At 45.7% G+C, this 22,948-nt stretch overlaps 3 protein-coding genes across 4 annotated transcripts; 1 reads left to right on the top strand and 2 right to left on the bottom strand.

The window, feature by feature from the left end:
* Positions 1-3,039: 3,039 nt before the first annotated feature.
* mrpl46 (mitochondrial ribosomal protein L46) lies at positions 3,040-7,278 on the bottom strand. 2 transcript variants are annotated; one of them, XM_034560359.1, is made up of 4 exons: positions 6,832-7,278; positions 5,497-5,698; positions 4,658-4,828; positions 3,040-3,365 (listed from the first exon to the last, which is right to left on the bottom strand). In XM_034560359.1, the coding sequence occupies exons 1-4, from the start codon at positions 7,090-7,092 to the stop codon at positions 3,115-3,117; spliced, it is 885 nt and encodes a 294-aa protein (XP_034416250.1). In that variant the 5' UTR covers positions 7,093-7,278; the 3' UTR covers positions 3,040-3,114. The 2 variants fall into 2 exon arrangements, with proteins under 2 accessions (XP_034416250.1, XP_034416258.1); XM_034560367.1 differs by having other exon boundaries at positions 3,040-3,362.
* Positions 7,279-7,565: 287 nt separating this feature from the next.
* mrps11 (mitochondrial ribosomal protein S11) lies at positions 7,566-10,692 on the top strand. The gene is made up of 6 exons (XM_034560381.1): positions 7,566-7,771; positions 7,977-8,081; positions 8,226-8,324; positions 8,805-8,934; positions 9,960-10,025; positions 10,512-10,692. Exons 1-6 carry the CDS (start codon positions 7,668-7,670, stop codon positions 10,617-10,619), a joined length of 612 nt encoding a protein of 203 aa, XP_034416272.1. The 5' UTR covers positions 7,566-7,667; the 3' UTR covers positions 10,620-10,692.
* A 61-nt stretch (positions 10,693-10,753) lies between these two features.
* Positions 10,754-22,639, bottom strand: pdpr (pyruvate dehydrogenase phosphatase regulatory subunit). The gene is made up of 18 exons (XM_034560346.1): positions 22,417-22,639; positions 21,524-21,797; positions 20,951-21,084; positions 20,638-20,719; positions 20,098-20,261; positions 19,790-19,911; positions 19,457-19,574; positions 18,728-18,877; positions 17,483-17,675; positions 17,173-17,297; positions 16,394-16,549; positions 16,162-16,295; positions 15,828-15,976; positions 15,624-15,736; positions 15,066-15,160; positions 14,853-14,942; positions 14,533-14,715; positions 10,754-13,604 (listed from the first exon to the last, which is right to left on the bottom strand). The coding sequence occupies exons 2-18, from the start codon at positions 21,784-21,786 to the stop codon at positions 13,197-13,199; spliced, it is 2,679 nt and encodes an 892-aa protein (XP_034416237.1). The 5' UTR covers positions 21,787-21,797; positions 22,417-22,639; the 3' UTR covers positions 10,754-13,196.
* Positions 22,640-22,948: the final 309 nt, after the last annotated feature.

Below are 22,948 nucleotides of genomic sequence, written 5' to 3'. Positions count from 1 at the left end.
GGTCTGAAATCCCCAGAGAGAGCGAGGCCAGCTTGAATGTGACATCCTTTGCAACCGTTACCAGCAGCAGAAGGGGGACGGGGACGGGACGGGGGGGGGGGGGGGGGGGGGGGGGGGGTCGGGGTGTCGGAGGTGGCCTGAAAGGCATCAGCCGCACCTCATTCTCCACGATTACCATCCATCTTGTATCCTTATCCAGGGGCGAAAAACTGCAAGACCTTTCCTTTTACATTTGTCATCCCCGAGGTATCGTGCGCTTTCTAATTGGACGAAGAGGCACCGTGGGGGGGGGGGGGGGGGGGGGGGGGCACCTCCCTGTGGCAGGAGGAGGAGGGGAGATGCTCTACTGAAGTGAAGCTGTGATCTTCTACCTCGGCCTGTCGAAAGGTGCTTCTTTTTTTTCTTTTCTTCCGTTGGGGATCCTTTGGGGTTTGCAGTCAGAGCAGCCCAGATTATTACGGCATTTCGGTTCAAACGTAGCAGATGTGTGCTCCAGCGTCTGTATAACAAACTTATAGATTCAATATTACCAATGCTGTTTACGCCAGGTTCCTACCCGTGTGCGTTTATGCAACTTAAAATGGCACAGCCAGAAAACGTTTGCCTCTTTTTAGGTGGCAGGAGTGAAAATAGTCTTAGACGTCGGCTCGACAGGATGATCCCCCCCGTCAGGTTTTTCCCAAATGACAGATGGTAAGCATTTTATGAGGTGGCTTGATAAATAGTGCATATTGTACATATTTGGTTTGCCTCATTTCTGCTTGGAGACCGTGGATGACGAATCAAACAAAACATTTCAGTCGACTCCACATAAGGAACTCGGCTTGTGAAAAAGTTGTGCAGGATCTTTTTTCAAAGTAACCTCGGTGATGTCATAGTGATGTCATTGACGTTATCTCAGCTCAGGCCCGAGGGCTAAATGTATATCATTAAAAACCTGGGATCACAAACTGGGGCATTAAGGTCCAAAGACGCAGGGCATTGGCCATATTTTTGGGGGTAATAATTCACTGCAAGTCCCCCAACAATATGAAAGCTCAATGAGTATGTTCAGAGTACGTGATGGATTTATTAGCATTACGCCTCCATAAAGAAACGGATTTTAAAAGAGAATGGTCAACATCTTCATGTTGTTCGTAGAGATACCTACGAAAAGTAATGCGCCGCGCAGTTTGTAGGTGTCCAAGAAATCACGTTGTACTTTATGCACATAATCGTAAACGAGGAAGTATAAAGACTGGACTCACCCCCCCCCCCCCCCCCCCCCCCCCCCCCCCCCCCCCCCCCCCCCCCCCCCCCCCCCCCCCCCCCCCCCCCCCCCCCCCCATGTGAGACGAGAAGCCAAGGTCGATTTGTTCGTCACATTATTTGCGTTCTTTGATAAAGCGCCAACTCCGGCGTTATTTTAACCCAAAACGATGACCTTTTCCTCAACCGAACTTAAGTAGTTTAATTTTCGAAGCAGGTTGTTTTCAGTGAAGGCGGAAGTCCATTTTGAAAAGACTGTATGCTCGTAAAGATCAGAAATGGGCACTTTTGTAAGAAATCGCATGAACAACGAGAAGTAACTTTTCCTAAAAGGTATCTAGCAAACCGTTGTGTGTTAGTTAGAACAAAGTAGAGCTTTACATTGTCTTTGACACGTAAATATTGGGACAGATATTCTTCAGTTATTTCACACCATGAGCCGCCCGACAACCAGCCTTCTTTTTGAGCAGTTCAACATGAGTAACTGCGGGCTAAGTGCCTTGCTCAAAGCGAGACATTCAGTCCCTTTCAGGTCCCCGATGGTTTCAGGATTCAGACTGACAACCTTCTGAATCCCGAGCCAATTCCTCCAACCGTAGGCCCTTTCATTACAGCTCTGGGAGAAGGTGCTTTCATCAGACTCCCCTTGGAGATGAAAGCAGTGACTGTTGCTCCTTCTTTTTTTTGTACCTGCGAATACTCCACGATTTGCCGTCAGGAGGAGTGTGTAACCCGGCAAGAGGAGAGGCCTCCATCAACCGGCAGGAGAGGAAAGCTCCGGTTCTGTGTGCAGACCGAAGTGTCTACCAGTTAGAAATGGCCTTCATTACCTCTCCTTCACGTCTTCACGCCTCCTGCACTCAAGCGGCCAACGGGCTTTCAAGCCCTGAAAACTAAAGAAGAAGAAAAAAAAAAAAACCTAATGCCCAAAGTCTACAACATTAATAACTCCTCGTCCCGGCAGACACAAATAGAACGAACAGGCTGATCTGAGAGGCTGGCTCGGGAACATCAGAATGCTCTTAACCAAGACGAATTATCGGAGCTATTCCAGAGGAACATTTGCCTGCTACGGTGGATATATTCAGTCTGAGTAAGAGGAAGCCAAGACGATCAGAAAAGCTCTCTCTCTCCCTGCAGTCCCCCTCTGAGGTCACCACACAGGGGTAATTACATGACTCCTCACCAAACTCCTTCTCTCTGTGTGCCAACACTGCCATCTGCTGCTGGCCTGTAAGTGTGTGCACTCCAAACGGCAGCAGCAACATTTGGCTTTCCCTTTTCAGGCCTCGGTTTGTGCTCATTAATTATTATTTCAGCAAGATGCCTGCTCGACTCCAGGTCAGCACGCCAGTCTTCTAATCATCATCATCATCATCATCACGTGTCATCGTACCATATCAGTCTTTTGACAGCACGAGTTGGAGCTTTTCATCTCGCACGTTGCGGTACAGAAGTATGCGAGCCGACGTCTAATTGTTCCGCTTTCATCGTTCACAAACCAGAACACAACAGATGGCGAGGATGACCTGAAAAGAGGCAAACATTGTCTGACCGAACCCTTTTTAAAGTTAAGGTGTGCATGATGCAGCTGCCCATCTTCTGAGGCTCGCCATTGGCTGTTTCTGTGCTTCAGGGGAGGGACTTAGTTTAGTTAAGAATCTCTGAATGATATCCATAAAAGCCTAGTACATGGTGATGTAAGGCGGAGGTTTTGCCTTTACTTCGAACCTACACAATGTGTGTGGATAAAAAACAACTTTTTTTATTTATACAAACACATACATCGGATGAAAGAACTCTTTATGATACAAGACGACATGGGACGCCTCATAAATAATTGCGGCGCTCTTCACGTGGAGAGCGTCACAGGCCGAGGACGAAGCGGTCGACCTTCGTCATGTAGGCTGGCTTCAGGTAGCGCCGCAGCTCGCCTTTCTTCGCCCACAGGAGAGGGCCGCCTGGGCCCGCGGGGGGCCCGCCGCAGTCTGACAGCACGGCTTTGAAGAAGAACACCTTGGTCCCGACCGTGCTCTCCGTCCGAGCGGCTTGGGGCAGTTTGAACTTGTACACTCCGCAGGGCGCGTTGCCCAGGAAAGTTGCCTTGAGACCAGCTGCTGCGGGAGGAGGAACAAAAGGAGACGGGGGGGGCTGAAGTGCAGATGTTCCAAGTTAAATGCAGCTTAAGCTGTATCAAATGCGATACTACCCCCGATACTATAGTTTCCCCAATCCTCTACTGTGACCTTTCTCCCCCCCCCCCTCAATGAAGTTCTAATTAAACTTCACCGTTGTGTAACGCGCACGCTCCCAGCTGGCCGGGAACAGAGCTCTGTCCAGCTGTATTAAAAACGGATCGACCCCCCCCCCCCCCCCCCCCCCCCCCCCCCCCCCCCCCCCCCTCCTTCCCACTGTGGGGCCACTTTAAATGTAGAAAACCCCCACGCGTTAATGTCAAGTGGGAAGTCTTTAATGGGGAGTGATTGATGGGGTTGGTACATTAATCGTTCACAAGCGGCGTGGTGGAACAGTCTAACATGCTCCGCCACAGAGCAGAGAGAGAGAGAGAGAGAGAGAGAGAGAGAGAGAGAGAGAGAGAGGACTGATAAACGACTGATAAACATCTGGCGGGACAGATCATTACTGGCCCCCGTGTTGCCTTGCAGCTGTGACCCCAAAGCGTCCGGCCTGTCCCGTTTTACCGCGAGCCTCTCCGTCAGTGACCACGGGGATGCATAGCGCGACGCTGATAATGCAGCAAATGGAGAGTGTTGACAATAATAAAAAAAATCTGACATGAACAGATGATGTTTAGGATATGGATATAGAGCCTCACACGCTGCCTCGAGCGGCGACTTTGAGGCTAATCGAAATGCATTTCCGCGCGTCCCTCACACACACACACACACCGCGGGCGACATTTTGTTTACAGTTCATCTTTCCGGTAATAGATCTGCTTTATTGACCGTAAATAACAAAAAGGTAAGGCAGTAAAAGTCAGTGCTCGTGTGGTAAAGATGAGGATGAAACATCATAAAGCATCGGGTCCATCGGTGCTACAGGGATTTTCAGTAGCGTTGATACAGCTTAATAGTCCATTTGACTTCATATAGACATAAGGGGAATAGCATTGATAAAGTTACAGTTTACATGGAAAGCTATGGGCTTTAATTGACAATATTGCACATGGGACGTCTAAAACCATTGTTGTCTACATGTCTATTGTTTATGTCTCCATGAGCTGCATTAAACAACGACGGAACTGAAAGAAAAGTGGTTTCAGCCCCCCCCCCCTCCCCACCTGATTCAGCAAAAATTGCAATGGTAAAACAAAAAGCACTTGAATAACTTGCGTCGATGACTGAAAGACAGTGGACGGAATAGGAGCTGCAAAACAAAGCCACGTTACCTGGCAGGGAGGCGAGGGCTCTCTCGGCCGTCTGCCGCAGCGTTTCCCCTTCCTGCCACCGGGCCTGAGGCAGCAGCCACAGCGGCTCGCCGCCGACCTGCTGCTCGGCCAGAAGGACCAGCGAGTCGGCCAGGCAGCGCTCCGACGAGGTCAGGTCCTGGTCTGCATCCGCTGAACAAGAGACGGGACCGTCATCCACCACTCAACGGCAACAATAACCCTCTCGCAACTGTATATGGCAAACGTTTTGACACAAACTTTGGAAATGTCAACTGGGAATACAAATAAATAAAAATGCAAATTGGGAGTGATGGAGCGAATAGATTTCCTGAGTGTCAAAAAAAAAGAAAAAAGTTATACAAGTCTCTTTCCTCCCTGGTAATTTCGTTTAAAAACCCAGGTGTGCTTTCGGATTAATTCAAATTCGTTTCCATTCTGGTTCACTTCACAAAGATTGGCGCCAGGCAAAAGGCTGAATGCTATCAGGTACTTCACCATTTGTAACACTTATAAAGGGGCCAGTGGGTGGCATTTCATTTCTGGGGATGTATTAGCAGAGATGGAATATGATATTCATAACTATGTTTTAACTCGTAAAAAATCACGTGAAGCTAATAATTGTTGTGTTTTTGTTAGCTTAGAAAAAAGCCATTTATATCTACATATATATCGGGAGCAGGTACTCTTCCATGGAGTCCGCCATGTTGCACCGCCATATTCTATAGCTGGTTGCAATCTGCAACCACACCACTAGATGTCTTCAAATCCCACACACTGTCCCTTTAAGTAGATGTTCATGCTATTTTCAAACAGTTTGTCCCACTTCCCCCCATGCTGACCTGTGACCCTCAGAGCTGGCTGAAAGCTCTTCATCTTCTGCTCCCAGGAGTCTTCCAGGTCCTGAGCCAACACGATCTCTTGGTCCCCGTGGTCGTCCTCCCTGTCCGAGTCGTAGTCGTCCGCCTGCTTGCGACTCATCCTCTCGGCGTCCTCCAGCAGCTGCAGCTCGTGGTCCGACAGCAGGCTTTTCTCCTGCTCCATCTGAGGATCAAGTCAGAGCAGGCCTCCACCTCAACTTCCGGGACCCATTGTGTGCCACTATTTCACTGTGAAATCTTTGCTGCGTGTCATCTGATTATGATCGTATCCTTCTGTGGCTAAACATTACTCCAGCAGGATCCTGATGAGAGTCCGGAAATATGAGCACATAACACCCATTCTCCACTCACTCCACTGGCTCCCTGTCTCAACCCAGATTGACTACAAAGTCCTACTCCTCACCCATAAATGCATAAATGGACATGCACCTCCCTACCTACAAGAACTCATTACTCCCCAAACCTCTACCCGCACCCTCAGATCTACAAACCGCTCGCTCCTCCAGGTCCCCAACACCAAGCTCCGCACCATGGGCGACCGGGCATTTTGCTCAGCAGCTCCGCACTTATGGAAGAGACTCCCTGACCACCTGAGGGCAACACAGACACTGGACTCTTTTAAGACTGGCCTAAAAACCTTTATGACTTGTCAACTATTCCTTTTTTAATTTTTTTTTTAATTATTGTTAGTTTTAACTATGTACTGGCTCTGTGACACTCTGAGATTCTTGGATGAAGAGTGCCTTACAAATAGAATGCATTATTATTATTATTACTCTAACTTACTGTGCCAGCAGCTGTAATCACAATAATCCTAAATGACATATACATACTGTGCTTGTACACGGGTGCAAATCAAATGTTACTCCAATGAACTCCATAGAAATATGAAGTCTGATAAATGTTCATATCAGATCCCAAAGAAATTACAGCATTATTATATATGGAGGGTGAGAAAACCAAGCCCAGACAGGATGCACTGATCTTAGCATTTCAAAATATGAATTAATTCTATAAACTAAACATACTGTTATATAATTGTATTTACATTATACTGACTCAAAGATTAAAGAGAGTTGTAAATCAAATGTTACTATTCATAAGTGACGTACAAGCACACGTGTCAAGTATTAAATAAAAGCAGGTATTACCTAAGTTTCTGAGAGACCCATTAGACCTAATTGGAAATCACATTTGCCACTGAATGTGTTTTTATCATAGTTACATACTGTATTTGTAATTATGTACAACATCATTTCACGGTCTACGCCTGTATTTCGTGCTGAACAAACGCACCTGGTGCATCATCTGTCTGAACTGCTGCTCTATCGGGCTGCAGTCCGCTGAAATGACCGGAAGCCTTTGCAGACACACGGCTGCCATCAAAGTCCACGGAGAAGGCGCTCTTTCTATCACATTGTGGGTCTGCAATGTCGCCCGACACACAGAAGTGCTGGAAAACAGACGAAGACTCGCGTTCCCGACCGCTGGCCTGCTGAAGCCAGACAGAAACTGTAAGAGAGACCGACTTGCCATCCTTCTACAGGGCGCAGACATCTTTTTTTGCTACATTTAAGGTCTATCCAAAAGAATCATAATCCAGGAAACTACTTAGGAAAACAGGGGGTTATAGATAACGAAAGGAGGATGTTTCAAAGACGTTGTTCCCTGCGGTGGCAAAACATTATCACCAGTTCCCTATTTTAAGTGTTCTCCTTTCAGTTCTCTAAAGCGTAAGTCAGATTGATTTTAACTTGAAAGGGATATTATTTTTACGACGGCGCCTGAAGGCAGCATGATTCTACTTACCCACAATTCCACGCACAACGACGAACAGTCGATTCAGACAAAAGTGGGGGAGGTTGATATTGAAATGTTTTTTTAAAACAGACATCTCATTCTATATAGTACGGAGATATATTTTTGTATTCCTCAAATTAGTATTGTACAATCAACCTTACAAGTCACAACTGTATTCAGCGTCTAATAATAATGTGTATTGTATAATAATTACCTTTCCACCCCTATACAAATGAATATATCCCAGGTCTGGTCAGGTCCTCAATGTCACATTTGTTGTGTGTGAAATAGCTCAGTATCTGAAAGCGAATTTGTTTCTAAATGTATCAAACATGTTTAAATTAAATTGTATATTAGCTAGTTCTGTGAGTAACGTGTGCCGACAGCTGTCTGCCTCCCTAAACGCAAGCGGGAGCTCTCAGAAGGTGGTCTATAGGTATGTTTTGCTAGCATCCTTGTTAGCTAACGGCTAACAGCTAGCTATTTCTGATAAAGTCAGTGTAGCACTGGGCTGTTTGTACAACAGGGTTCATAATGTCCAGATGACACTTGTTTTGATCGTAGCAGTAAATAGTTTTGAGCTGATTTACAAGCCACACTGCTTTATGACGATGTTGGTCATGCAACTTTTGTGTTTACAGTTTTGGAAGCGTTGGGTTGCAGCGAACACTGTGTGCCAGTGCAGTCCGTCTTCAGGAGACCGCAGCGTCCATCGCAGTCTCTGAGAAAACCTCCAGGGACACCAGGTCAGACAATGCCACACATGCTTATGTGCATGTTCGTCTACTGAGAGAAGCATTCTGGATTGTTCTCTTGTATCTTCCCCTTTTAATGTATGTGTTCGCTTACTGCACGTTGAAGAGATATTAACCTAACTCTTAATCTTCCAGCCATTTTCCTCCAATTATTGGCCAGGAGAGTTCACTGAGATGGGGTGGAAAGAAGTTTGAGGAGTTACCAATTGCTCACGTTAAAGCCACGTACAACAAGTAAGTGGAAAGCTGCAAAAGTTACAAATCATAACAACAAAACAGCCATTCACTAAGATCAAATCATTTAGGATAGTTTTGGTTGTTGGATCTCAAATTGTACTTGTTGGAAAAAATACGAATATAAAACCAAGGTGATCCTTTTTACAGCAGATGTACTGACCGACTAATAACATACCCGATTGTTACACTACAATAATTACTGGAACATCAGTAACGTTATTTTTCTGCTACAAGCCAAATATTATTTAATTTTTTTATGTAAAGAAACCATCTCTAAATGTTTTTGCAGTTTTTATTTTTGCCATCTTCAGTTTTCTAAGTGCTTCCTGGTGGACTGAGTGAATGCATGTGTAGCTTTGTGCAACAGAAAAGGTCCTTCACCCTAATTAGAAAATGCATGCTTTTATTTTTTTTATAAATGCTATTACAAATGTAATCAAATGGCCAAGCAAAATAAACTGTCCTGTCCTGCACCAGCACACACATCCAGCTGACGGAGAGCACGGGACAGTCGATGGTCAGGACGTCCTGCGGAACAGAGGGCTTTAAGAATATCAAGAAGTCGACGCCCATTGCTGCTCAGACCGCAGGCATCTCTGCTGCTGCGGTACGTTCTCACGCCCGTAACTCGCCGCGAGGGGATGGGGTTTAGTGTGTTGCTCAACATTCGGCCTGCTTCTCCATTCTGTAACATATCGTTTAGATGGGATGAGCCTTTCTAGTTCTCTTGGGCATCAGAGAGAACGCGGGTACCGTCGTACACAGCCTCTCCATACACACAATATATATGATCTCTATAATCACTGCTATATAATGTGAAACGGAAAGGATTGGGCTTTTTTTTGTGGTTTTAAATACCGAGCTAAACTCCGTAATCATTAGTCCATCGACAGTGCATATGCTGTAGGGTTTTCAAGCTGCTTTATGATGGAACTATAGCGTTTAGACTTGAAAGCATCATCGGGGCCGCTGCCATCATTATAACTATAATTTATGATGAATATTAAAGCGTTTGCTGCAGGTAAGCTGCCCTCACTGAAGACTGTGACAGAGTGCGTCGGTTTGGTGTTAAGCGCTCTGAGACTTTCTATTAGGCTGATTTATGACAGCTGCTGGCTGGCCGAGTTGAGGTCACGCTGGTAAACACACCGGAGAAATGAGGCGTATTATCATAGTGCTGCCACAGCGTTTACTGCAATGGGCAGATTATTCTGACCTCTGATCTGCTGGGTTTCTCTTTTTTTTTTCTTTTTGATGTTCTAGAGCAGAAAATGGAAATATGATATATATATATTTAATGGGAGCTTTATCTCTTGATTGAAAGCCCAGATGGTTAGAGGTTAGACTAGTCATGCTGTTCAGAAACAAATGGATAAAATGCCACTCAAGAATCCCACAGTGTTTTTGTGTGACTGAAGATGAAGCCGCAACTCGTCTATATTTATGTTCGGTTTAACTTTACAATCAACCGGTTGTCCTGAATGTACATTAACAAAATGTTTGTCATGTATAAAGACATTGTTTTAATAGCATTAACACAATGCAGCAAAGTTCTAGAGGATTCTTATCTAGTCAGACTGCTGGATGGCTGCTGGTGTAGACATCAATCCTGTGTGTGTGTCCTCCGAACAGAAAGCCAAAGCAAAGGGAGTGACGTTTGTCCGCGTCGTGGTCAAAGGTATCGGCCCCGGACGTCTGGTGAGTCCAAAAAGAAAACTTTTCTTCTATTGTCGCATTTTTGTCCTGTGATGGCATTAAAGTGCATCTTTAGGCCCACAGAACGTCTTATTCAACCTTCTACAAATCTTGAATAATGGTTACGAGATTTTTTTCACAATTGTTTTTTTTTTTTTATTTAGTCTCATATAATCAAATATCAGAAATTAGTGAGAAATTGACGTCACCATTTCCCATTGCTCAAGGTGACATTTCTCTTGTCACGAGCCTCAAAGGTTTTCAATATTAAACGGGTTAAAGCAGCGACTCCTCACAATTAATTGCTGAATTAATGTTTCTTTCATGAGCAACATTTGCCTACTTTTATTTATTTTTTTACATTACAGGATAGCACATGAAAGTATCAAAAACAACTCAAGTTATTTTGAGGCTGTTTGAGGAGCCACAGAAAACTTGATGTGTTCCTCCTTCGTTAGTGACCGAATGTGTTTTTCCTCCCGTGTGCAGACCGCGATCAAAGGCTTGACGATGGGAGGCCTGGAGGTGGTATCGATCACCGACAACACCCCCGTGCCGCACAATGGCTGCCGCCCGCGCAAAGCCAGGAGGACGTGATCTCCGCCAACCAGGCGGCACGAGCTTGTGTCGTAATATGCTAATAAAGGTCGTCCTTTTTTTTGTCGTGTAACCTCCGAGCTTAATTAATCATTGGATATAATTTCAGGGTTAGTGAACACACAAAGCAGAAATTCAAACAAAAGTTCTTTATGTTCCACTCAAAGATACAGCCAAAACACCTGTTTGAACAAGATTATAAATACATTATAGTAAAGCTCTGACAAACGCTGGCGTTTACAGGACGAGTACGACTGGAAACAGAAGTGGGTCAAACATGCACGAACCCGTACAGTGGCGAGTGTCCCCGCTTCAACACGACCGACTCAGAGTGGCGATCGTTCCAATGGGCTTCTTAACGCACTCTCCAGACCGCCACTGACATTCAATTTGTAACGTTCACCGCGGTGTTGTTTTTCTTGATATTCAGCTGTAGCGCTCTTTGCACCGTGTGCTATAGTGTCTTATTTATCATTTACCTTTCGAAAGACAAGAAAACTCTTAAACTTAGAATACCATAGAAATCCTGTGACGACATACAGTAACAAAAGAAAAGCACGATGCTCTTTAGTGCAAATGCTTGGGGCCCTTTTCCCTTCAATCATACATTCAGGAGTTTAAAAAAAAAAAAGCAAACAACTGATGTCTTAAGTGATTTTTGCAGCAATGCGTTTCAGACACCTGCAAACTGAAAGGGGACCATCCATTCATCACAAGCTCCTGCAGTTAAATGGACACTGATAGCTTCAATGGGGTCGATTTAAACAACTGAGATGAGAAAACTGTTAAGTGATGAGTTAAAAGACCCCAAAAAGTCAAAGCCGAGTCCCACTGATGAGGAACTGTTGCTGCTTCCAGCACCACGGTGAATCCAGACTACGGACACAAAGACCACTTCTTTTAATATTGACGCTTTTGTTACAGACAATAAGCAAAATTAGCCCTTCAAAGTTCAGAAACTAATATTATACATCAGTTTCATCCTAAAGTAGTACGCCGCTTGTAGTGGAAAAAGCCTGAGATGTTAGCTGGAGATGTTGTTTTTGTCAACTCGGCGTCTGTTCTTCAGCAATATTCAAACTAAGAGAAACAGCAACACTCCTTCCTTTTCAGACCCCAACATGATTTAAGTGGTGCAGTCCGGTGGGTTCCCTGTCCCTCCGTTTAGCACACCTTATTACCCAACGCTGGGAAATACAATTTAGTCGAACACTGCTGCTGAAGGGACGGCTGATGGCTGATCTGGAGCTCTCCCTGACCTCTGGCCTGCGAAGGGGGCGAAAGAAATGTCCTTCGCTTTGGCTGACGAATGACATTTCCAAGCACAGGACACTTCTGGAAATCATTTGAAACGAGGCTCGATAACGGGGACAACTGCAGGAAGCAAACAAGTGACGTAGTGCAGATGATTCATACTGCCGATATGACTTAAAGCTGATTGACTGAGAAGAAAACAACAAAAAAAAGGTGCAGTACTGAAAATAGAGATTTTATACACTAGCTATACAAAAATACATTTTTTTTATTTTAAAAATCGCACTGAAATCTTTCCTTTACACAAACATCGTAACTCTGGATCTAGCAACAAAAACAACAATCAAATCACTAATGTAAGATATTGTGGACTCAAACCAACACGTCTGGGCTTCACAGCTCCAGTCGCAGCGTCCCCTCATCTGCGGATCACCCGACATGTTGAGCGTCGAGAGCAGCGCCGCTTTCGGGGAAACGACCACAAAACATAAATAACGGATTATATTGCGGTGAATACCGTAACCACAAGCTCGACACAGAATGACAGCTGGAAGGTGAGAAGTCAGAAGAAGAAAAAAAAAAAAAAGAGCTCATTTTGCTTTGAGGCTTGAAGGGGACGTTTTAAGAGGAGTAAATATTGGTGATCTACCGAGTTGATCAGGCTGCCTGATCCTTTCCCCTGACTAATGGAAAGGATGAAGCATCTGAATTGGGCCACATCACTCTACAACTCATTACTCACATTCTTTACAGCAGCAGATTTACAACTCGTGAACGGACAATTGAGTCAAACAACTGCATTGACTGGAGGCGTTCGCACGTCAGCATCGAACGGCATTTCTCCTTCACTCGGCCAGACTGCGTCGCGTGGGAACGTCACAGTGGCTGCAACGCTGCTGGATGCTGTTTTCTGTCTTAAGTTCCCGCTCGATGGGTGCAAGTGAATCAAAGTGTCCTCAACAAATATTGTTGATGCTGCCTTGACAAAGGCACTTGACCGGCGCAGGCTGTGCTGGCGTGAGGCCGGGCGGGGGCGGGACAACAAGACACGAGTGCTGTTGCGTTGCTGCGTTTCAAAATCGGCTCAAACATTTGGTGCCTCTTAAATATTGCACTTCTGAAGATAAATAAATAGGGAAACGCAGCATGGAAGTTAGATACTAGAAAGACGAGGAGTGATTGTGCATACAGCCCTCGGATTACGAGACGTGAAAGGGGCTGCCGGTTGGCACTGCGGGGTGAGTGTAGGAGTGGATCGAAGGACAGGAGGAGTGTCGCAGAGGCGCCTGCTGAAGATACAGCGAGGCCTTCCATTACTTTGCATCACTTCCCCTGGAGGTTGCTGAACTCCATGTCCTCTTTGCGGCGTTTTTGTTGTGTGAAGAGCGAGCTGAAGGGGTAGAGTTTGGCTTTGGCTGGGTAGCGCTGGCCGGCGATGTCCACCTCGTAGTCCCCGCGGTTGATGAAGTCCGGGGTGATGGGCGTGGGGAGCCCCTCCGGGCCCGGAGGCGGCGACACGAAGCCGAGGCAGACGTGGCGCTCCAGGGTGTAGCTGTAGGCGCTGCTGGTGGTCGTCCCGGCCAGCAGGCCATTGCGGTAGATGGGCTCGCCCCACCACGGCCACAGGTCCAGCTCGGTGTCGTGGTCCTCGAGAACCAGCATGACGAATCGCCGGGACACACCGTCCTGACGCTGCTGCAGCAGCGCCTCGCGACCAAGGAAATCTGTGTCCTGATGGGAAGCATGGAGAGAGGACAGTGGAGAATTAAAAAAATAAATTAAAAAAAATCGACAAACACTGCATAGTCCTGTTGGGAGCGACATATACATTTCCTAAATAAACTTTACTGGTCAAGACATCGATACTGCTGATGACTACTCATCTGAAAGCATTCTGTGAAACCAATTTCACACGGTGAGGTCCGGTCATTAACATTGTGCCAATAACATGCAGCACCTGATGTTCTACCGTTTTCAAACTGCCACTTGTTGTGCCTGCAGGTGCAGCTTGGTGACAATCTTTTAGCAAAACAAATGGCGCAGTGCCTTTCATTATTCTGCAATCATCCTGGCATATTCCGACCGATTTAAAAGTAGAACCTGAATTACAGTCCTGTGGTTGTGTGCCTCCGCCAAACAGTTGCAGTTCATAACCGCAGCTGTTCAAAGATTTTCTCACGTCATCATTTTATCCTATTAGACATTTGTGTGAAATTGGTATATTCATTATTGGGCCCAACATCAGGTCACAGAGGGACCTTCGACCAACATCCAATCAGTTCATCTTTGAGTCCAGGTGGACGTATGAGCCACATTTTAAGAAATTCCTTCAAGGCGTTCCTGAGATATCCCACGGGATGGGACGGACAGAAGGTCACAGTGACCTTGACCTTTTGACTACCGAAATCAAATCAGTTCATTCTTGATGATCTTTGGCTATTGTCGGCACTGAGGCATATAAAAGTAGTGTAAAACTCAAGCGTCAAATGGTAAACCGGGTCGGCAAAGTCATGGCGGAATCGTGCAGTAGGCAGAGCGAGGAGTTGCTGTTGACCGAAACCCCATAATGCTCAACAAAAGGCTTCTTGAAGCCCCAAACGGGAAAGCAGCAGTCGGCGTCCCCACTGGCAGATAACGGTTTGCTGAACTGGCAACAAACCTTGTCAAATTTAACCCTGAACTCTCGTCCACACTGCAGCGGGGTGGTGAAGGCGTCGAGGTCCTGACCCCAGAAGGCAAAGAACTTCTCAATGCGCAGGCTGCGCAGCGCGTAGTAACCTGCGTTGCGGATCCCATACTTCTGACCCACCGACATCACCTCGTTGTACACGTGCAGCGCATACTGTGGAGAGCAGAGGGGAAAGGCTGATGTTAGACATGATGTACGAAGCACTTTCTTTAACCTTACCAACCATCCTGTGGGATGGCGACTGGACTCTATGGATTGTGTGTGTGTGTGTGTGTGTGTGTGTGTGTCACCTCTATAGGTATGTAGAGCATGAACCCTGGCTCTCCAGTGTGAGTCATACTCATCACTCGGATCCCGTTGGCATAGCCAACGCTCATCTCCTGTAAACACAGATGCAAACAGTTAAAAATGACTTCTGCTACGGTTAGCGACACTAATGCCATCACCAGTATGATTATAATTACCCTATTAATGTTATTGGAACTAGACTTTTGTTTTCCTACCTTACAGAACATGGAGGGGAAATGGTCCGGTGTCATGGAAACATAGGACAGCTCAGCCAGAACATCCATGGCACGAGGTCCAATCAGATTTAAAGCTGTGGGCCAAGAATTAAGAGTTACACTCTCTGTCCTACAACGTTCAGCCGAGTACTGCCGAAACAACAATTATTATTAGAGTCTGAAAATACAGAGAAGATGGCGTGTCATGTGTTTTTTCATAACCCGAGCCAATTCCGTAACTCTGTAGGAAATTAGCGTCACTGCATATTTTGATCGTTCGTGTAAGCGGCCATGGGTACGTTTTGGGATAGAGCTCTTCAATGTGTGTCTTTTATCGTTCAGACAGTTACGTAATCACATTACAAATATGCAAATGAGATTGTGGACATGTAATCAACCACCCTCTTTGTGCCCTTAGTGTCCGATTGTAAACACCAAACATCGGACCACATTAAACTGGCTTGAGAGCAGAGAGTGGATGCATAACCTCCACCCTTTAATACAGCATGGCCACTAGATGGCGACGTCGCTGCAGCAAATCAACAACCTCGAGCTTACCAGTGTACTTCCAGCTGACGTCCTCTAAGTGGAGGTGTGGGTCGCTGGGCATGTGTTTCTTGATCCAGGACCAACAGTGGACCTGCTGGTCTGTCGGAGAGACGATGAAGAAGCTGGAGACGGGACAGAAAACGCTTGTTGTTTTTAAATGGTCGTGGTCTACTGGATGTTTACGGTCCACTGTTGCCGAAGGCGTTTACGAACTTGTTCTTGCTGATGCGGACAACGCTGCAGTCGTTCTCGTAGCCTCCTCTCTCATTGAGCATGCCGGTGTGGACGATATGTCCAACGGGGACGTCCAGGTCGTTGGCACACAGATGTTGCAGCAGGTCCAGCGCCTGGCTATTCATCGACTAGGACATCAGGACAGACCACAAGGAATGAGTCACTCATCGACTGAATACATTACAGCCGAATCAGCGGCTCCCAGTGGATATGGAATGGCACGATAGGCCATGTAACATGTACGGTTAAAAGTCTGAACCCCCGAAAAGATGGGAAGCGCAACAGCAATCTCCTGTCCCTGCTGAAGACTTACAGTCAGCTCGAACTTGGTGAAGGAGGACATGTCGATGACACAGACAGCCTCTTTGCAGCATTTCACTTCTGCTCCAACAATGTCAAACCAGTCCGGCTTGTAGAAAGTCTTACTCTGGTCCAGAGACAGCAAATCTACACACAAAGCAGATTTGTTTTTTTAATTTATTTTAGTCACTGAAATTTACTGAGGATAAAAAGAACGTAGTGTGTTGCAGATGAGTGTTCTGTACCTTTACCATGAGGAACAAAGTATTTGGGCCTCTCAAAACCATGTTTCTCCATCCAGCGAGCTCCCTGGGTGTCCAGTCGGTCATACAGAGGGCTGGTCCGCAGCTGACGGCCAGTCTGAAAGTCCCAGCGCGGAACCTTGAGTTCGTACAGCAGGGCTGGAAACACACACACACACACACACACACACACGTTGGGAGACATAATCATACAAAAGCAAAACACTTGACTCCCTTTAAAAAGGTGCTGGAAACACTACATTATGAATCTGTGACTTGTGGTAATAGTGCTGGTGCTGCTCGTCTCTCGAGAACAGCTCAAATCATACAATGTGGTACTTTTTGTTGTCGTTAAAATCACCCTCACCAATGTATGCTGTTGTTAACCAGTCACAATGGAAACATAGGCAGTAGCTTTCAGTAAGTTTCTTTGGTTAAAGGACGAGGTACATTCAAATAGTTATCAGTTGCCGTAATCGTTCCTTCCCTCAAAATCCACAAAGATCCTCTTTTCAAGCCGATATGAGGCGTCTGCAGTGGGAGTTTGTTAAATCAGGTTGGGTATTTTTCTAAAGTTAGGGTCTTTGACATAAAAGAGTTCTCAGACAGTGTGTCCTTGCTGAACTGCAACGGATATAAAGTAAAACAAAGATTTTGGCACAGAACAAGGACGGTGGACGCACACTGGAATCTTGCTGGGAGTGGATCTCCTCGTTTACCATGCAGCGGTTGTTCTACAAGAATGCGAATATTTGAAACCTCAACAAGTGTTCACTACTCACGCATGACCTCCATGACTCTGTGTCGCAGGAAGGTTCGGCTGCTCTGCAGGTTGCCGAAGCGCTTGATGTCCAGGGGCCAGACATTGGCGGTGGGGTAGCCGTAGGTCATCCACTCTGCCAGGTACCTGGACACCAAACCACACAACATGCCGTTTGTGCTTCATTGTGACGCAATCGAAGCACGGCCAGGTCGCAACGCTCATCGCTGACATGGATGAACCGAGGCCGATAGATATTACGGTGTCATAAAGAGCAGTGATGTCTTCATTTGGTTACGTTTGTCCTCACATACACTTGAACCCATGCTTACTTGCCAGCTCCTCCAGCGAAGGCCAGGCCAGAGGAGTTCATCCCTGCCAGCACGTAGTAGCCAGAGACAGCCGGCATCTCCCCCATCAGGCAGCGCATGTCAGGGGTGAAGGACTCCGGACAGTTGACCAGCTGATGGATCTCAGCCGATTCAAGACTCGGCATTCTCCTCAGCAAGGCACTGAGCATCGGCTCTGGAAACAGAAGACAGTACAATCTTAAATCACATTAAAAAGGTGCCATGTCCACATCAATATATTGCATTTTCAATAAAGACATTACACATACACAAACTACATTGTGATTAAGAAAATGGTTGGCCTGTCAGTCTTAGTTCAAATAACAAAACACTGAGTTGGCTCTCGTTGCCTTTGCCCAACCCTCCCAAACCAATCTACTATTGCAAAGAATCAACAAGCTAAAGCCTGTGACGCGCAGCAGTAGATTCACCCTCCTCCTCACGCTGGGCTGTAAACAATCCATGAAAGCTGACCCAGTGGGTCAAATGTGGCGTCACAATGTAAAAAATGCATTGCCGGTAGAAACCAAACGATGTGGTGCACCATGGAGGTAATAATTTGATACCGCAATGCAACACATAAGATCTTAATATTGTTTTAAAAAATCGCAGACTTGTGACACGACAACAAAAAAAAAGGGCAAACTCTATACATACATACATACAACAGTAGAACCCCCTGAGACAGATTACTTTGACTCTTTGCTCCACTTCAAGGCGGACTGGTGATATACGGCTGTCTTTATGACAACCAGTCAAGCTGCATGAGGAATCTCAGATTACGAGACAGCTGCGTGTGTTTACATAAAGGAGGTGTACTTCAACGTTGCTTTCAGTTAAATTTAAATTTTAATTAAATTAATTTCACAAACTGAACTGACGATTGTTTTCAAAAATCAATAAACTGAGGACCGTAATTTAAACATCACCAAAAATCTTGGTTGATCAGTACATGAATATTATTGGGTTAAACAGGGTTTCTCTGATCTTATCAGATTTTAAAAAGTACAGTTCTTTGATCTTATTGGGATAAAAATATGAATGTTTGCGTAAATGACTTTACTCACGTGAGTAAAGTACAAATCAGACTCCACATCGTTACGCAAAATCAAACCCACCTTGTGTCTGATCAAAGGATGCGTCTGCCTTTCATTTTTCACCCCAAATAATAACTTAACAATATGTTTTTTAAAGCCATTTCCTCCCTCCCGTCGCTCCATTCTTTACCGAAGTGGTCCCAGTCCTCCTGCATGTTCTGGATCTCCAGCTGGTTGCGGCCCTCAGTGAAGATGGGTTTGGGGTTCTTCTCAAAGCCCCCCGACAGAAGGCCGCCCTGCCATGGCCGCGCATATATCCTGCCGTCCATATCGATTACAACTGGACACAAGACAACAGCTGGGTGAGATCATGTCCTGTGTAAGCTTGTGTAACCATGTTTAGTGTATATTATTAATCAGTACAAGGAGCCGAGTGGCTGAATTATTTCACCGTAAGAAAGACATTGGACTCAACAAATTGACAAATAAATTATGCATGCCTTCCATCCTCTCTCCCACAAAACACACTTATTCAACCTGCAGAGTCACAAGAATCATTCTGAAATGTATTTTATTTCAATATGTTTTTCTTCTGAAACTACTGATTACATAGAGAGATATATATATATATATATATATATATATATATATATATATATATATATAAATAACCATGATGAACCATCATAGGGCAGACGTTGCCTTGTGTCATTGGGCGTTAACTGGGGAACTACATCTTTGAAGAGAAAACAAGGGCACACGCTGAGAGATGATTGTTGCAGTAATATACTGTGCAATGAGTTACTAAGAGACAATTTGCCAAGAAATGTGGAAGTTCTTCTACATTACAGCCATCATATTTGGCTAGGATATATAATCCATTAGCAACTTCTAAAAAGTTAATTTTCTTGCGTGATACCTGGCGTGCCGGGTGAAAGTGGCTCCTGCAGAGGTTTAGTGAGGAGGTAGAAGTGTTCACAGCCATGAAGAGGAATCGACACCTTCGCCTCACTTGCCTGGCCCAGCTCGTAAGCCCACTAGAGCAGACACAGAACACATATTTATATCTCTGCTCTCAATTCGTGTAGTCACACCGTTCATATCTATGAGCATAATGTAGGTGAGGATCGGATCAAGATGTATGCATAATTAAGGCTGAAATGGTTACAAAAATGTCCCCTTGATCCAAGTTGATATTGGGACTTATTGGTGCCCCTACATTTCTACCACACAATTCCACTCTGAGGTTTACCTGTCCAGCACAGTTGACAAAATATTCACACTCGATAGAGCCACGGTCAGTCTGCACCGCCGTCACTTGACCCTTCTCCACCAGCACCTGCTGAACCGTGGTTCTATCCAGGATCTGAACCCCTGGATAGGATGAGGGAGGCAAGGAGACGTAGGAGGAAGCAAACGGAGAGGATGGAAGTTAGGAGATGCCGATGATGAGGAGAAGAATCAATATCGGGGTAGATTAGAAGTAATGCTGGTCAAAAATGTGTTGTAATTGTCCATTAATGCTGCATCAAGGGCAAGCTGCACATTTGAGTCTCTTACCATGTCCAGCAGCAGCCACAGCCAGGGCGTGGTTAACATCAGGCGAAGACACCACAGAGTCTGCAGGGAGGTGGAGTGCCCCCACCAGGTCATGAATGTTAACAAGAGGGTGGAGTTTGGCCACCTCTTTAGGCTTAATGATGTTACAGCTGATCCCCATTACCCTACGAATAAAGTGAAGGAAATAAAGATGAAGGAAATAAAGATGAAGGCCTGATGGTAACAAATATCTATGTTTAAAAAAGGCACTGCATATCTAACCTGGTTCCAGACCTCTGAATCATTTGAAATGTCTCATCAATGATGTATAGGCAGCGTATCATTAGCATATAGAATATTGGGAGAAATAGCTTTTGGTGCCGCTACATTGTAGGTATTGTAAATGTGTCTCTCTCTAAAGCTTTTTTTTGGCCAATAATTTTGTATATCATTGTTTTTCTTAAAGCAATATGGTCGGGACTGTAAATGTCTCAATTGCTCAACACTAATCCTGCCAAAGGTGTCTCTACTAAATGTTGACTGGAGGTTTTAGGGTCTTACTTTAGTCGGGATGCCAGGCGCTTCAGCGAGAGGAAGCGATCTTGATTTTGGGCCAGACAAAGAGACCCCGTCTTCACATAACCTGAAACGCACAAAACCACATATTACTACGCATGGCGGATCGTCACTCAAATACTGAAGAGTATGTCATTCTAGCTTTAGAAAAGGCCAAAACATAGAGGAAATGTTATGGCAAGGCACATCGAACGGTCTCTGGCTATAATAAATGTAAAATAGTGCATGACTCGTGCAAATGTTTCAGCTGCCTTACTTTACACATAACTGAAAGTAAAACATATCCTGTTCAGCTGACCTGTTTTGACTCCAGTCTCCTCCTCCAGGTGCTTATAAAGATTATTGGAGTAGTTTGCCATTTGACACTCGATGGAAATAGGCTTGGCCACGCTGACAATGCCTGCACACAGTCTGGTGGTTCCTGCACCAAGCCTGCAAACAAGAAAGACATCAGGATGGGCAATGCAGCATGAGCAGAACAATATCCAATCGATAACTCAGTTTATTTTGTATAGCCCAATATCACACATTTGCCTCAGAGGGCTTTACAATCTGTACACATACGACATCCCTGTCCCAGGACCTCACATTGAATCAGGAAAAACTCCCCAAAAATAACCTTTCACAGGGAAAAATGGGAAGAAACCTTCAGGAGAGCAACAGAGGAGGATCCCTCTCCCCGGATGGACAGAAGCAATATATGTCATGTGTACAGAATGAACAGCGTTACAGAGTTACATAAACACATTACATGAATATGACAATGTATGAATGGAGCTCCAATCCATGAAACAGAAGGAGGTAGAGAGGAGGGGGGGCGTGACGATCAACCACTGAAACTCACAAATGAAATTGAAGACGTGCATCTCACCTGCCCTGCTCCAGCAGCACTATATCGGTCCAGCCCAGTTTGGCAAGGTGGAAGGCTACTGATGACCCCACAATGCCTCCTCCGCAGATCACCACGCGGGCCTGGCCGGGCAGCGGGAGCGGCTGGGTGTCCGCACCGACGGCCAGACAGTGCGGGGAGGTCGAGAGTCCCCTGGCGGCCAGTCGGTACCCCGTCGGAGGAAGCATCAGCCTGGGGAGCAGGACGGGGGACAGAGCCCTGGAGCTCCGCACACAGCTGCACATAGCTGTGCTTTCTGCGGTCACAAAACAAACGCACCTCTCACACACCGGCCGTGTAATATTCAAGGGTTTAAGGTTGCCACAAGGCAGCGACGACACTGAAAGTGTCAACATGCGGGTTACATGGACGCGTAGGTTAGATTAGTTACGTCGTTGTTGTACTCGACGCGGGTTGACGCGAACCAACGTTACGGTAACGTAACGCTTTGCAACGCAGACAGGGCCCCGGGAAGCCAGCAAGGTTAACGTGCAGCAGCCCTTCAGCTGTCACGGTTAGACCGTGGGATAATGTCAGTTTCAACGTGAATTACATCACGTTAACGCCAGTTTTCCATCTAACCAAGCTAGCGTTAGCTACGGCACGTCACATCTCTGTGAAGTATCTTTATCTCAGAGGCTAACGTTAACGAGTCGTAGCTGAGCCGCACGTTCGTCAAGTTCCGTAGAAGTGTCGTGACAGTTGGTGTGTTAAGAGTCCCCCGGGGTTAAAGGGAGCCCTGGGAGCGTAACTTTACATAGCTTCGGCTATCGCACGGCTAGCTGACGTCGGTGCTTCGCCCCAGTCGCTTAGCTTAGGTGCCGCTACGTTAGCTAACCATCAACCGTGCGCTGCCTTCGTCGTGTATAACTCACCGAGTCAGCCAAGTCCAGACGTCGTGATGTCCAGAGGACAGATATGAATGCCAGTGACTGAGCGATAGGACAGAAAGTCTTGTTGGGCTCCAGAAGTCAACACAATGTCAAACTAGCTTTAATCACGATTGACACTTCCGGTCCAAACCTTCAAAATTAAATCCTTCTGCCTGTTTCATCGGGAAGCGGTAACGATAACAGGCGAATAAACATTGAATCAATCAACGTCTGGTTCATTTACTAGTTTACTAGTTAAAATCAATTAGTGGGCCTCCCATAGTTGACTAACCTGACCACCTGGACATTATTTACTATGGTACTGTGCTATACTAGTCAAATTCAAACTATACGAAATATTATCGTCAAATAAAATGTGATATTTTTAGATATTAGATCTTAAGCCATCCACCCATTACAATTAGTCCCACTTTACCTGCTGCAACATTAAAGTGACATGTATTATCATAAATAGAGGCAGACAGCCATTCACATTTAAATTACTGAATCAGTACAATTTAAAGTTTTAGTTTTT

Source organism: Cyclopterus lumpus, chromosome 3 (genome assembly GCF_009769545.1).
Source record: "Cyclopterus lumpus isolate fCycLum1 chromosome 3, fCycLum1.pri, whole genome shotgun sequence".
In the NCBI taxonomy this organism is placed as follows: Eukaryota; Metazoa; Chordata; class Actinopteri; order Perciformes; family Cyclopteridae; genus Cyclopterus; species Cyclopterus lumpus.
Note: the sequence above shows the minus strand (reverse complement) of the source record. Positions and strands in the feature narration are given on the sequence as shown.